The sequence below is a fragment of the Rattus norvegicus genome, chromosome 18 (genome assembly GCF_036323735.1).
Source record: "Rattus norvegicus strain BN/NHsdMcwi chromosome 18, GRCr8, whole genome shotgun sequence".
Taxonomy (NCBI): domain Eukaryota; kingdom Metazoa; phylum Chordata; class Mammalia; order Rodentia; family Muridae; genus Rattus; species Rattus norvegicus.
Genome location: NC_086036.1, coordinates 24,332,194 through 24,347,857, shown reverse-complemented (window position 1 = coordinate 24,347,857; position 15,664 = coordinate 24,332,194). Strand labels below are relative to the sequence as shown.

General features: G+C 50.8%; 2 protein-coding genes across 26 annotated transcripts in view; one reads left to right on the top strand and one right to left on the bottom strand.

Moving 5' to 3' along the window:
- LOC120098222 (uncharacterized) overlaps window positions 1-15,664 on the top strand; it is a 702,255-nt gene that overhangs the window by 255,107 nt on the left and 431,484 nt on the right. The gene's annotated exons all lie outside the window — the stretch shown is intronic.
- Bin1 (bridging integrator 1) overlaps window positions 6,397-15,664 on the bottom strand; it is a 58,622-nt gene continuing 49,354 nt past the window's right edge. For 10 of the 24 annotated variants that reach the window (XM_006254504.3, XM_006254499.4, XM_006254502.4 and 7 more), the window contains 4 exons: window positions 10,639-10,710; window positions 10,283-10,393; window positions 9,954-10,055; window positions 6,397-7,015 (listed from right to left, as the gene is read on the bottom strand). In XM_006254504.3, coding sequence (XP_006254566.1) covers window positions 6,908-7,015; window positions 9,954-10,055; window positions 10,283-10,393; window positions 10,639-10,710 — 393 coding nt within the window. In that variant the 3' untranslated portion in view covers window positions 6,397-6,907. Of the gene's footprint in view, window positions 7,016-9,953; window positions 10,056-10,282; window positions 10,394-10,638; window positions 10,711-11,500; window positions 11,609-12,687; window positions 12,712-13,119; window positions 13,228-15,664 lie in introns of all 24 variants that reach the window. The other 14 variants (XM_017600832.2, XM_006254505.3, XM_006254500.4 and 11 more) reach the window with 4 other exon arrangements.

Genomic DNA, 15,664 nt, shown 5'->3' with positions numbered 1-15,664 from the left:
ACATTAAAAAAGCTGGTTGTACCTACTGAGGATGCAGAGATGGGGGTCCGGGACCTGCTGGATAGCTAACTAGCTGAATAGGCAACATCAACACTGAGAATGTTGTCAGTCAGCAGCTGTCTGACACCCAAATCAGAGCAGATAAGAAGAAATTCTCATCTCTGGGCAACCTCCAGTTCCCTTCTTGTCTGATGCTAGCAACCAAGACAGCTAGGTAGGGTAGGTGGGATCACAGCTGGTGGCACCCTGGGTGCTGTGGGACTTGGGTCTGCAGACCCTTTGGTCTATGGGTGTTATCTTATGAATAGTGTGTGAACTTAAGAAGTCGAGAAGCGCAAGGCCCTGGGTTCGGTCCCCAGCTCCGAAAAAAAAGAACCAAAAAAAAAAAAAAAAAAAAAAAAAAAAAAAAAAAAAAGAAGTCGAACGCTGCAGGAAGTCAAATGTTGCAGGAAGTCAAATGCTTCAGGGTGCAAGTCTTTTGGTCTTAAAAACTTCACCACTCTCTAGCCTCAAGTCTCTCTTCCCTTGCTCCTCAGAGCCATCAACCCTGAAGCACAGCTCTCTGCTTCCCCCACCTCTGCTACCCAGCAGGCTTGAGCTGTCCAGCTGCCTCTACTCAGCCAGCAGGAACCTGTCTCAGCTCAGGGCTCAGCTGGACCTGCCAGTGGCTCAGCTGCTGCTGACTGGGACTGGTCTGGGCTCCCTCCTGTTCTTTTCCTTCCCATTTCCCACTCAGCTCACTCCTAAAAGTGGCAAAGGAGAAACTACCTAAGAGAGAGAGACTCTCCTCCAGCCTATTGTTATAACCTCGGGGAAGGCACCACTGAGGGTTTCTCCCAGAAGACTCGCTCAGGGAGCCTCAGCAGCCTGATTGTGTGGCTTGAGAAGTAGTGTTTGGATTCTTCACAGTCTTTTTCTCTTAGCATCAGCCAAGGCCGCAGAAGCTTATGCTTCATCCGTCTTAATCGTTTACTCCTAGTTGTAGTAGTTCCTCAGCTCGACAACAAGGGGGTGCATGTTAGAGTTCATCAAACCTTCGTGAGCCAGCGCTTGCCGGACTCAGTGGCCAGTGCTGGCACAAGGGTAGTCTGGCAATCCTTTCACTCGACCAGCAAGTGTACTGAGAGAGTCCAGTGGCTACTATTAGGGAACCAAATAGCTCTTAATACCTTTGTTTACAGGAAAATGAGCATCATCCATGCTTAAAATACAACTCAATAAATCCAGCATAACACTGGTCTCTGTCATATATGTGCATGTGTGCATACATGTTTCTATGTGCACAGGTGCACATTCCAGGTGTATGTGTGTGCACGTGGAGGCCAGAAGTCGCCCTCGATGTTGTTCCTCAGAAGCTAGCCAACTTGCTTTTCTGAGACAGGGTCTTTCTTTACATGGAGTTTGCCAACTAGAATAAACTGGCTAGCCAGCAAGCCCCAGGAAGCCATCTGTCTTTACCTCCCTGGTGCTGAGAGTACAGGAGTGCACCATGCCTGACTTTGTCCTGTTTTCTGAACTCAGATGCCCGTTACTGCACTGGAAGCAGTGAACAGCTTCACCTAACAGTGAAAAGACAGACAGAATGCCCAACGGCTGCCCAAAGCTCAGAGACAGGGGGGACCGTACCTCTCTCTCTTCCTTCCTTCCTTCCCTTCTATCTTCAGCATATGTACAGTTTATGTTCATTTGTGTGTGAGCACACATGTAAGGTGAACATGCACGTTTGTATGCATGCACATGGAAACCCAAGGTTGAATTGAGAATTTTCCTTGATTCTTCGCAACCTTATTGACTGAAGTGGTGTGCTGGAAGTTTATGTCAACTTGACACAGCTAAAGTCATCTGAGAGGAGGGAACCTCGATTAAGAAAATACCTCTGTATGTAAGCCTGTATGGCACATTATTAATGAGTGGTTAATGGGGGAGGGTTCGGCCCATTGTAGGTGGGGCCATCCTGGGCCTGGTGATCCTGGGTTGTATAAGAAAGCAGGCTGAGCAAGCCATTAAGAGCAAAGCAGTAAACAGTACTTCTCCATGGCCTCTGCACTAGCTCCTGCCTCCAAGTTGCTGCTCTGTCCGAGTTCCTGCCGTGACTTCCTTCGATGATGAACAGCAATATGAAAATGCAAGCCAAATAAATTCTTTTCCTCCCCAACTTGCTTTTGGTCATGGTGTTTCATTGCAGCAATAGTAAACCCAACAAAAACAGGCAGGGTCTTAGCAAACCCAGAGCACAACAACACAGGCTAGACGGGCTAGCCAGCTGCCTCAAGGGATCCATTCCTCTTCCCACTTTCCAGTTGCAGGCAGGCTGCCATGACCACCTGGCTAATTACTTGGTTACTGGAGATCTCAACCCTGCGCCTCCACATTATGCAGCCATCTCCCAAGTTGTCATTTGCAGGGGGATTTTAATCCAGCAATATGGTTACTCTGGCTGGAATACAGACATGAGCTTAGTACACACCTTTAATCCCAAACGATGAAGGTGAAGTTAGTTTGTAGGAGGAAGCGCCCATGTTTGAAACAGAGAGGTGGGGGAGAAGGAGAGAGACAGAGAGAGCGAGAGAGAGAGAGAGAGAGAGAGAGACAGAGACAGAGAGAGAGACAGAGAGAGAGACAGAGAGAGAGAGACAGAGAGAGAGACAGAGAGAGAGAGAGAGAGAGAGACAGAGAGAGAGAGAAGGGAAGAGGGAAGAGGGAAGAAAAGAGAAGAGGGAGAGGAAGAGGGAGAAGGAGGAGAGGGAGAGGGAGGGAGGGAGAGAGAGAGAGGGAGAGAGAGAGAGAGAGAGAGAGAGAGAGAGAGAGAGAGAGAGAGAAGACTATTTAAGAGAAGCAGTGCAGAGGAGAGAGGAGGCAATTTTACTGGTTGAGTTTCAGAGGCTGGTTGCAGAGAGAACAAGTTACACACAGGTGAAGACAGAACAAGCCAAAGAATGAGAAGGAGCCAGAAGGTTAGAACATAGCGTTAGTTTGAGGCCTAGCAGAGCAACTGAGTCAGAAGCTGAAAGACACTAGTTTGACGCAGCGTAGAAAGTAGCTTTGAGCCAGAACAACTGAGCTGACCAGACAGCCAGAGGCCAGAAAGTGCTAGAAAGGGTGAGCTTACTCAGCAGGTAAGTCTCAGGGGCTGCAAACATTCTAGGCTTGGATAAGACTGTACGGAGGCTGGAAGCTTCCAGGACCAGGACTAGGTTGGTAGGCAGAGGTGGTAAGCCTCGGAGACAATGACTTCAGGTGAATAAAAGTTACTTTTACAGTCATTTTACAGTCCATTGTCATGGGACTCTGCTGCTGCTTCATGGACGGCAGAGTGCTGTTAGGTCATCCACAGAAACAGGAGACAGGGCCACACTGAACACCAGCACACAGGTGGAAGGGTTTAAAGGATCTCGGCAAGGTAGCTGGAGGTTCTAACCGACCCCAGCCATGCCCTGTGCTCCACCAGTTAACCAACTGGTCATGCTGTCCCAACACCCAGGCTGGTTTTCCTCAGGATGCTCATGCTTGGGAAACTACGGCTACTGGTAGAACAGGAGCCCTCGCTGCTGCATGGGAGATGGTCACTTGTTGAGCCCTTCCTCCCACTGCACGGGTTTCTTAGTTCTGGGAGGGTTTGGGGTCAGCCTCAGCTCACCGTGTTTGTCTTTCTGTTTCCTGAGTCTGGGTTACCTTACTCAATATACTTTGCGGATCCGTCCTCTGTCCTGTGTACTTTGTTATTTTAATTTTTCTCAGCTGAATGAAATTTCACCGTGTGCATGTATGGCGTGCGTACTTGATCATCTGCTCTTCTGTTGATGGGTATGCAAGCTGCTTCCGTTTCCTAACCACGGTGAAGAACCCAACATTAACCACAGATGTGCAGCTATACCCGGGAGGTATAGAAATGAGTCACGGAACTGTTAACTTTTGAGAAACCTCCCTGCTGGCCACGCCAGTTCCCACGCCCGTCACAGAGACTAAGTGACTTCTTCCCACACCTCTTCACTAAGCATCCATTGTCTTTTGCTTTCTCGATCCTAACCATCCTGACCAAGGCGATGGATGAGGGTAGAGGGACATGGGCCACAGCGTGCATTCAGAGGTCAGAGGACAGTTCACAGGGGACGGTTCTCCTTCTAGATCAAATTCAAATCTTCAGGCTCTGTGGCCTTAACTACTAAGCCATCCAACCCACAGGCCCATCGACGGAATTTTAAAGACGTTTCCATAGTCGCTAAGGATATTTAAGACTTTTTAAAAGTACACATTGGCCATCTGTGTTTCTTTTAGGAACTGTCATTAGCACACACATATCTCCCCCTTTCTTCCATCAATAGCTTAAGTTGTTTTTATGTTTGTTTGTTTGTTTAGTTTTTGGTTTTGCAGTTTTGGTATTTAATTTTCACAGCTCTTTACATATTCCAGACACCAAGCCCCTATTTGAGGTTTAGCATCGGAATGTCCTCTTGTAACATAGACTATTTACTCTGTCCATAGTCCCACTTGATGAGCAGAAACTTTTTAATATTTTTAAGTTTATTTTACACATGTCTGTGTGTGTATGTATACGTAAGTGCGGACAGAAGCTGGAGGCAGTTTGAGCCCTCTTATGTGTGCGAGGAACTCAACTCAGATCCTCTGAGAGACTCTGAAGGGCTCTCAAGCACTAAGCCATCCCTCCAGCCCCGCAGGCAGAAAAGCTTCTATTTCAATAGCCCCGTTTCTTGCTTCTGTGGTATCTTGAAGTATTTCCTATATTTTCCCCTAGCAGTTTTAGCATTCTGGGTTTTAAGTTAAGGCCTGTGGCCCACTTTTCTAGCGTGAATTAACTAAGTAGAAAGACTCACCCCTATGTGGTAGCTCCATTCCATGGGCTGAGGTCCCGGACTGAATAAAGAGATCGCAGGCTTGGCACCAGCATCCCTCTTTCTTGACTTCCTAACCATGGATGTAAGATGGCTAGATACTTCCTGCTCCTGCCGCTATGCCTTCCCCACCGTGACAGACTGTAGCCCCTGACACTGTGAGCTAGAATAAATTCTTCTTCCGGAAGTGATTTTCATCAGGTAGTTTGTTGAGACAATAGTACTGGCTGCCTGGCTCTGAATCCCTGATTGACAGGAACCCTGCAATACCCTGCTCCTAGGTACACGACCACCATCAGGAATAGTGGGACAGGCCTATAATTTCAGGACCAGAAGGCTGAGGCAGGAAGAGCATAGTCAGCTTGGGCTCTATAAATAGAACTTGTTTAAAAAAATATATAGTGGGGGTTGGGCAGGTGGGGGTACTATGGGCAAGAAGCCCTTACGACCTTCGAATCTTGAAGTACAGTGAAACCTATTGCAAATTCGTCCTAATTGCACTAGTCTTTAGTGAAAACGACTGAAAGTCTTCCATACTGAAGACCCTGAGTGCAAACCCCCATAGAGCAGAGGACCCTGCATCCTAGGCTCAGATCTGGGCTCCAAACCCATGTCCCCCAAGGGAAAGGACATGGAGGAAGAAGGGAGAGGAAAGGTATAAGCAGGTGACCAGAAATGCTGTTCCACAGGTACGTTCGGCCTTCAGACATCAGGGGCAAAAAAGAAGTCTTCTAGGAAGCTAACACCTGAGAACCATGACTTGAGCTGCCAAACTCCTCTGCACGAGAAATCTTACACAACTTTAAGCAAGCACTTCCGTGTCAGGCCACGTTTACAGCTGTCCTGGGGTCTGAGTAGCCCACAGGCTGCAGGCTGGACACTCTGGCCTACACAGTGTTACTTGGATGTAGCTGGCTCTATCTGTCACCTGACGAAGGCTGAGGTTGGAGCCAACAGCAAGCAGTCCTCTAGCAAGGCACGGGACTTCATGCTAAACCCAAATCCTGAGGATACCTACTTGGCCTTCTCTGGAGGCCAGGGTATTTCTGCAGTCCTAGGTACTGAACTCCTCCATCTGTTCATGAGGTAAACAGCAGTAGCTGGGTCCAGAGGAGCCACAGGGAGAGAGTGGAGAGGGGAAATCACACAGTTGGTTCACCTCAGGGTACACCCTGGCCTTTCCCAGCGGGACTCAGGATCCCCATGGGGTCTGAGGCTCCCATCATAGCCCATCGCCCCTTACAGATTCCTTCCATTCCTTAGTCCTTGGGGCCAGTGTTCACTGAGCGCGATCCATCCATCTACCCATCCCACAAAGTGCTGACGTGTGTTAAATAAGGTGACCTAGGACTGTACTCTGAGAGTGTCCACCACTTGACCTCTAACCCACCACTAGTGGAAACCCCAGGGGGCTCGCACCATGAGTCTAGGGGAAATGCTATCCACGCAGAATTCCCGGACCCATTACCTCAGGGACACCAGCAATAAAAAAAGCCTCAGTTGGCCTAGATCCCATTCACACAATAGAAGCAAAGAAAGACACGCATTGTTCTGGTGGTTTTGTCCGGTTTTTCATTTTTGTTTGTTTCGCTGCATTTTGAACACTAGGGCTTATTTTCAAACAGCACACGGTTGGTCTGCAGAGCGGACCAGGCTGGGCCACAGTGCAGGCCCTGCCCAGGGCAGCTGCCAGAAGAGGACCCAAGCCCTGTCCGGTGGCGCGGCCAAGCGTCAGGCAAGTGCGGCGGTGGCTCTGCACCCCCGGCCCGCCCTGAACATGCGGGCATCGGGAACTCAACTAGGAGGGGGACACAGCAGCTTCGGGAATACTGGAGAAGTCCACTGAACTGGGTCGGACGGCTTTTTGGAAAACCACCTCATCTTTGGGGGTACACCTCTTGGCTTAGGTTTCCGCTCCCCAATTTCCCGACACTTTTCAAGAGTTTCAAAACAAAACAAAAAACAGAAAAGAAGAGGAAGAAAAACAAAGAAAAGAAAAGCACACATCTTTTGGGGAAAGGTTCTTCACACACCGGAAGGCTGCAGAGGCTCTCCCGTCACTGCACCCGCTCTGTGAAATTCTCCGGGAAGACGCCGCGGCATTTCTCCAGTTCCTTGTGCTGATTCCAGTCGCTCTCCTTCACACCCATGAGCCAGCCTTCATCCTGGGGCCAACAGAGCATGGGTAACACAGGCGCACCTCACAACACCCTCCAATAAACTAGGACCCAAGCAGACCCGGGAGGAGCAGACCTCGGAGGAGCCAGCCTGCCTGCTATTTGGAATCCCCTGTGCCTGGGCACTGCGCTGGTCTAAACCTGAACTGTGTCCTCAGTCCTGGCCCATGACCATCTGCTGCTTGCAGATGCGTCCCTCTTAGAATCCAGACCCTCTAGATCCAGCAAAGGCCAGCACCTGCCACACCCAGCTGCCAGCCGCTCCTGTCGCAGCCCGAACAAAAGCCAAGTCTCTTTCACCTGTTCCAGCATGGGGTCCACAACGAAGGCAGTGACAAATGATAGCTGTCACACTAACTACTCCACTGTTCTTCCAGTGGGACCTAAAATACCTGCCTCAGCCAGAAAAACAAGCTAATATCCGGTCTCATAGCCTAGTTTGATGGCAAATAATCCTGGACACCTTCCATTGTTCCAACACACCCTCTCCTCTCCTCTTCTGGTCCCTATGTCTTATCCCTTCACCCCCCCACTCCCTTCACTCCACCTCCCCATCCCCCCACCCCCGCTGAAGCTTCCTTCAGAGCCCACTGCTTTGTCAATTCTAGGAAATCTGGAGGGTCTTCAGACTCCTGTGTATCTCTCTGGACCTGGGTTTCCCAAATCCTAACAACTTCAAGAGGGCCCCAACTATCAACCTAAGTCTTCAGACTTCTGGAAACATCTGGAAAGTTCCTTAAGTACTAGTAGTTAAGAACATCTAGCCAGATCTGTTCACATAGACTTGCATTCCTAGCTATTCTGGAGGATGACTGCAAGTTCAAGGCCAGCCTGGACTAGAATGAGTCCAAGCCTACCTCTAGACAATTTAGTGAGAGTCTGACCCAAAATTTAAAATTAGGGCTAGAGAGATGGCTCAGTGGTTAAGAGCACTGACTGCTCTTGCAGAGGTCCTGAGTTCAAATCCCAGCAACCACATGGCTCACGACCATCTGCAGTGGAATCTGTTTTCCTCTTCTGGTGTGTCTGAGACAGCTACAGTGTACCTACATATAATAAATAAATAAATCTTTTTTAAAAAACTAAAAGAGCAGGCTGGAGATATAACAGTGGTAGAGCATGCATGTGGCCCTTGATTCAATAAATTATAATTACCCAGCACTGAAAAAAAAAAACACAAAACAAAAACAAAAAGAAAAACAGTGAGGTGATCCCATGGTTTGCTGCCAAATCTAAAACTCTGAGTTAGGCCCCTGGATCCTATGTGATGGGAGGATTGTTCTCTGTAAGTTGTTCTCTGACTTCCACATGTAGCACGTTACATGCAGGCACGTGCACACACACACACACACACACACACACACACACACACACACAAAATAATGTGATAAAAATGTTAAAACCTCCAACAGATGTGCTCCACATTTAGACGCTGTGACAGCTACTGCCACCTACAAAGTTCATGCTTGGGAACTGTGCAAACAAGTCCAGAAGATAAAAACAAAAGCGGACAAACAAATCACATACTACTAGGGACTGGGATGCGGTAGTTGGCAGGGTACCAGCCCGACATGCACAGGTTCAATTCCTGGCACCCCATGAACCAGGTACGGTGGTGCACGTCAGTGATCCCAGAACTATGGAGGCAACGGCGGGGAGAGCATTCTCAGACGCACGGTAAGTTCTAGGCTAGCCCTAAAAACAGGAGCCCTTTCCTCAAAACAACAAACAAGCAGGAGCTCAGAACGTTTTAAATAAGTTTAACGTTGGGTTTGCATTCACAGCTATCCCAGGACACAAGCCAGGCATGCCTGCCAGAGGTCCTGAGTCCATTCGATTACAGCCTCCAAGGCCAACTACTCTTCCTTTGACACTTGCCCTCAGGGGTTTTCTGTGCAGGCCTTCACTGCTGGAGTTACGGTGACTGTCCCAAATGCTGGGCCATGGCTGGCAACTCCCTGGACCTTTGCAATTTTATTCTAACATTATCTGTGTCCTACAGATCTCTGCCTTTTTACCCATCTCTTCTACATACCCTCTTTCAACCCCTGCAGTACCCATACACAACCACCCTGTTGGCTGGCGGCTGGTTTATATTTCTCAGAATCTCATCCAGCTAGGAAAGACCCACCGAAGTGGCCAGTAGATCCCCAGGGCTTTAGAAGCAGCAGTAGATGGGGCTGGAAAATTGGCTCAGTTAGCAATGTCCTTGCCACTTATGCATAAGGATCTGAGTTCCAACCCCAAAACCCATGTAAAAAGCCAGATATAGAGGAATGTACTGGAACCCAGCACTGAAGAGGTAGATATAGGCTGACCCCATCTTAAAAAGTATAAGGAACAAAAACTCCTAAGGAATAAAAACTAAGGTTGTCTTCTAGTCTATACACACATTCTCGCCTCTCCTCCTCTCCTCTCCTCTCCTCCCCTCCCCTCCCCTCCCTTCCCCTCCTCTCTTTCTCTCTCTTTCTCTCTCTCTCTCTCTCTCTCTCTCTCTCTCTCTCTCTCTCTCTCTCTCTACATTAAAGCCTGGGCACTCCCTATAGCTCAGCCCATATCTACTGTAGGCAGGAGGCCAACCACACAGAGTAGACCCAGTGCAGAAGGTCAATGTGAGCCTAGCACTCTGTCACTGCAGGCGGGTACCTTGCAAAAGGAAGGCAAGCCTCAAAGCCAAGAGCATGGCAAAGACAAGAAAGATACTCGGATGCAAAAGTTGGCAGGGCAACTGGAAGAAATGAAATGCACTACCACCGGCTAAAAAGAGAGCACGAGGACAGGGAGAGGGATATAAAGGAGATTAAAGAAGAGATGCGGGTAATTAGCCACCTAGACATGCCCTGCTCCAGTGGGGCTCTGCTGCCCCCTGCTGGCCATGCCCACCATCGCATCAGCAGCCCGGGGAATCCCCGCGCCCTGGGCTCACCTGCTCCTCTGGGTTCTGGAAGGGGATCACCAGTACCACATCGCCAGCTTTGAGTTGCAGCTCGTCAGTGTCAGTGGCCGTGTAATCATGCTGGGCTTGCACCTGCAAAAGTTGGGAGAGCATGTCAGGGGGCTAGGTCCCCCATCTAGTCTGCAAATGGAGGTTGCGGGGACGAACATGCTACTCTACAGAGTACACCAGCTACAGTGTAGCGGCTACGTTCTGAGGGGGCCACAGGGTGCCTGGGCTATGTGTCTTATCCTGTAAACAAAGGTGACACCAAGGCACCTGGGACAAAGGCTATACAGGGTTAGCTAGCCTACGCTCACCTTGAACATGAATCCCGGGGGCAGATCCAAGCGTCCAGTCGTAGTGCTGCCCTCCACGGCGCCATTCACAGTTGCTGAGAAGGTCTCCACCACCACAGCCGGGAGAGAGCTCTGGGGATAGGGAATGAGTCAGCTGGACCAATGGCCATGTGGGAAAAGCCACAGGAAGGAAGGAGTTGTGTTCGTTTGTCTTGTGCCAAACTACCCTGCCCTGTGCTCTTCCAGGGAACTGGGCCCGGCACCAGCACCAGCATGGGTGAGGAACACAGGGAAGCTGCAGACAGGCAGAAGACAGACAGCACTGGGCAGACAGACAACAGGGAAGGAAAAACAGGGCACGGTCCCTGCCGTCTTACGGAGGTCGCTTCACTGGCTGCTGTCTCCCCTGGCTCCTGGGTTCCACCCACCACCTCGGAGGCCTCTGCTGGCTGCAACATAAAATGCCAGCAAGGGATCAGATACAGAGCAGGATGTATCCACAACACACCACAGGAGGGCAGCGTGCACGTGGGAGAGTCACAGGTATTGGCCCGCCTGGCCTACAAACGTGTCCCGCACAATCCTGGTGCATCCGGCAGGTGGAAAGAAAACAAATGCTTGCTGACGGAGGGAGGAAGACGGGTGTATAGAGAACGATCTACACCTCAGTGAATGACATACCCCTACCTTTGCCTTACAAGCCCTTTCCTCTAAATACCCCGCTTCATCCTGCTCACTCTGCCAGCCCCTGACAGGCTAGCTAGGGCCTGCTGGACGGCCTGGACCCACGGAGTATGCTTAGGATATCAGGCATGATCTCCAGTTCTGGATACTGCCTTCTCCACAGAACACTGCAGTAGACCATGACAAAGGACCCACTGTAGGCTAACCTCTACCAACACTCAGCCTCAGTCACTTCTGAGCACTGGGCCCTAGTTATTCAACCTTCCCGCCCTCCACTTCCTCAAATGTAGCAAAGACAAAAGCATCCAGCCCATACCGTTAGGATGAAGACAAGAAAATTCTAGAAAATGTCTAGAACAGCCTATTAGGACATCTAAAATGTCCTCCCCCTTCCACTCTGCAGGGGTTTACCTTGAGGTAAGAGAGTAGGAGAAAGGTGGGACCTGAGTCACGATCACCCACCTTAGGGAACCCATGCCTTGGGAGTACTCTGGCTCTGCTACACCCCAGACATGGGAAGCCACCAGATGGGGACAGGAGGAGGGAAGCACTTACTTGGGCAGGCCCTGGCTCGGCTGTCTGGCTGGGCCAGGCCACAGCAAAGCTGCCCTCAGCAGAACTGGGCTCCCCGGAAGGCAGGACGCCAGCTTGACTCTCTGTGGGCTAGTGACAGGCCACCAAGATGGGGGAGGGGTAAGAAGGCCAGGTGGGAAAGGCATATTGGACAAGGGCAGGAGACAAGAGAGGGCGGTGTTCAGTGCTCGGTGTTAATGAGGGATGTGGCTTGGGGTAGCAGCGCGATCAGGATTTTGTGGGGTCAACTGCCACCCATTCCTCTAGTCCTGCCACTACGAAGGAGTCAGGCAGGTGTGACGTCACCGCACAGCACAGCATCTACCAAAATGGCCCTGGCAGCCCAGTCCAGCCTTATTTCTCTGGTGATTGCAGAAAGACCGTGTGTGTGTGTGTGTGTGTGTGTGTGTGTGTGTGTGTGTGTGTGTGTGTGCGCACATGTTCATGTGTGTTTGCGCATGCACGCCTGTTTAAGTGTATATGCACCACATGTGTGCAGAGGCCTGCAGAGCCTAGAAGGCATCAGACCCCCTGGAACTGAGCTTATAGGCCATAGTGCACCACCTGATATGGGTACCAGGACTGGAACCCAGTCCTCTGTAAGAACAGTAAGTGCTTGTAACCACTGAGTATCTCTCCAGCCCGATGCCTGGCATTTTTACCTGAGTATCAAACTCAGCTAGCACTTTACAGAAACGAAGCTCTTTCATAGAAACTCTTGAGTCCCCAGAGTCCTGGCTGCCGTTGGCCCTTGCCAGATTGTGTTCTGGAAGCCTGATCTTGTTATCACCAATTGTGGACACATTCCTCCAAGTGTGAGTCTCTGAGATCCCAGGGGTGGGTCCCCAGAAAAACAGCTCTCTTAATACTTCACTATAGTCAGGACGCCTTGACCAGATGGCCGTTTTAGGTGACCAGCTGGCTACTTGACAAGGTGAACACCAGCAGGACCAGAAATCCAACCAATGTAAGACCCAGTCTTGAGGTACCAAGGAGCCCCATTACCAAGGTCCTGATAAAGGGATGCAGTCTCCCTGCACCCTGTGTACACGAGCACAGATAAGCAAGCATGCCATAGAGAGACTGGATAAAGGAGTGAGGGAGGTGTTGCACAAAGAGAGACAGCCCCCAGGGGTGCAGGACTGGTGCAGAACAAGTGTGTGGCTTACCTCCCAGAGGTCCCATGGGATTGACTAAGGGCAGCAGTAACAGGAAAAGGACAAAGTCAGTTAGCAGGTTAGAGACAGGGTAGCAAGCTCACCAAGGGACCCCACTCACAACCCAATCCTGCAGGCTCCAAGCTTGACTCTAATGGCTTCAGACCCCAGCTCAGGGAGGCCCACAGGGTAGCTAATGAAGGGGCAGGATGCTGGAATGACCAGAGGTTGTGAGATATGCCCTGAGTGAGAGCAACCCAGTTAGCCCACATCTGTTCTACATCCAAAGGAAGTCAAGCGGGCTAAGGACTGGGATAAGGTCTAGGTCACTGGGCAAAAGGCCTCACACCTCCCACCCCCACAAAGACTGGAGCCTATGTAGTTCACACAAGCACAAGGCTTGGTCCTGAGGCTGATGGATGGGCATTGGTGGGCACAACCAACCTGACCAGAGGGTGTGGGTGCCTTCACAGGGCTTGCCACTGGTGGAAGGGGCTCGAAGTCCAGGTCTAGTAGACTGGCCTGCTCTGAGAAAGGCCCAGGGGCCTCAAACTTGGTGACAGCATAGCAGAGGAAGGAAGCAGTTAGTAACAGATTGGACCTGTGCCTTGTGCACACATAGGAAAACACACACACACACACACACACACACACACACACACACACACACAATAGCATCTATACACAAACTAATACAGGCCCCCACCTGTGTGAAGATATCTGCTCGCAACTAGGACATCCAACTACTGGCTGTTTTGGGTTTTGTTTTTGTTGTTGTTGTTTTGGTTTTCTCTTTCATTTTGGTTTTTATTTTTGTTTTTGTTTTTTGCAGTCAAGATCAGACCACTCCCATCTTTTCTATTCCCTTTACACCCACAAGCTCACCTGACCTTGCCCCTGTGTATCAAGAGCAGCTCAAGACTCTGGCCTGGTCTGGACATGGCCACCTCGGTCTCCCAACCAAGAGAATCCCAGGTCAAGAGCCTGGCACCCAGCCAAGTCACCCTCTGAGACAGCTCAACCTGTCATTCAGCTCAAGGGATGAGGAAAGACTTCGCAGCATACACACCCCAAGGGTGTCTTCAGAATGGGACCCCAGTGTCAGGAAACCTTGGGGTACCTGCATGACAGCTACAGACAACACCCACAGCTGCCTCCATGTCCTTTTAGGGACCCTGGCTGCAGTCGATATCGAACGAGTCGATCGTAGCTGACTAGGATAAGTGTTCAAGGCTGAGAGGATGTTGGACAACACCAGTGTGTGAGGACACGCTGACTTAAAGAAGCCACAGTCTTGCTTTGCCTGTGGCCTTTCTCCTCAGAGCTATGGAAGACTTCATCCGAGTCTAAGCAGGAAGATGGCTCAGGGTGCCTCTTCTGACCTCCGCTTGATTTCCATGGGAGGCCAACTATGAGAGAGGGCGTCCCAGGCCTGTGCCCATCAAAGACTCCCATCGAGGAAGGCTGGAAAGTTTGTGAGGTGGCCTGTGGCTCTTCAGAGGAGCCTCTGCAGTCCTGAGGACACTGAGAGAGCATGTGTTCCCCTTCAATTGGGACAGGTCAAGTGGACCCACTTCCCAGAACAAGTGGCCTCGGGTTGACCTTAGAAACTTTCCTTCTTTCCTCCCAGGCCAACCTTGTCTGAAAGCTGGGCTGGAGATGTCACAGCCTCAGGACTCTGAATTGCATCCCGTCCATGTGATTCAGGCACCTCTGCCTCAGAGACACCAACCTTACCCCTTCCACACTTAGAAGTCACCCAAGCCCAGACAGCAATACACCCGAGGTGCTATACACAGAGGCCCCCAATCAGGGAGCCGCTCGTCTCTCAAGCCTGCCTGAGGCAAGTGGACTCTTTCCCACACAAGACCAAGAGACTGAAGGGATGCACACTGCTCGCCACATCACACCGAGGCACCATGGACAACATGAGCCCACCTCCCACTCGTGCAATGCCAAGCCAGACGTCTCTTCCACCCCTAACAGACCGTTAGCGCCAGCTCCCTGAGGATGGACGCAAACATCAGCAAACAAGGCATGCAATGACATGGGAAAGGGAACACATGGAGCCTGCTGGCCTCTGTACGGCTCCCTCTGACACATGGCCATGGAACTGGCTGTAGATCAGGTCCCTCGCCAGGTAAATGGGGTATGTCATGGGGAGCGTTTGGAAATCAAACAAGACAGTGTACGTAAGTAGCTATGCCATCTCCCCTCAGCATCCACTAGCCCCCATGGTATCCCATCTTTCTCACCTTAAAGACATGCTAGTCACCTGCCCAGGCTCCCTCAAGCCACAGACATGTTCAGGAAAAAAAGGAAGGATCCCAGCAACAACCCAGCCTGAGGACTATCAGTCCATTCCCACACTGACTATCCCTACCTGCCTCTGCACCACCTTCCCGCACAGGGGCTTTGGTTCCTCTAGGTAGTCCTTCCGCGGGAGCTGAAGGCCCACCCTTCCTAGCTGCCTGTTGAAGTGGCCACTATTCACCCTTCCAAGTTGTTTCTTCCACACTCCCACCCTCAGGCTCTGTCCCTCTTCTCCAGGAATCTGGGTTATACAAATGACCCTGGGGAAGTTAGAGTCTAGAGAGACCTGGCAAGGGCTCTGGCTAAGTCCCCGAGGGTCTGGACTAGCCACCTCCATGACAGGGAAACCCTGCATGGGGTAGGAGGCTAGGAGACTTCAGGACATCTTGAAGCAGGGAATTGATCACCCTCAGCCGATCTGACGGTGTGTCTGTCGGCCTACTCCGATTTTAACGAGATGCTCTTCCACCCCAAAAGGCACACCCCCACCCCATCTCCATCTGAGGGTGGGCATTTCATGATACAAACAGCCTCCTGATAGGCTAAGTCTCTGCGTCTTGGTCATTATAGAGTTCAACAGGGCTCCACCTGATTCCCAGCATTGCCAGACACCTGTACCAAGTAGCGAGCCCGTCTCTTCTGGCCTAGCCCTGCTATCTCTAGCTGAAACAATGTC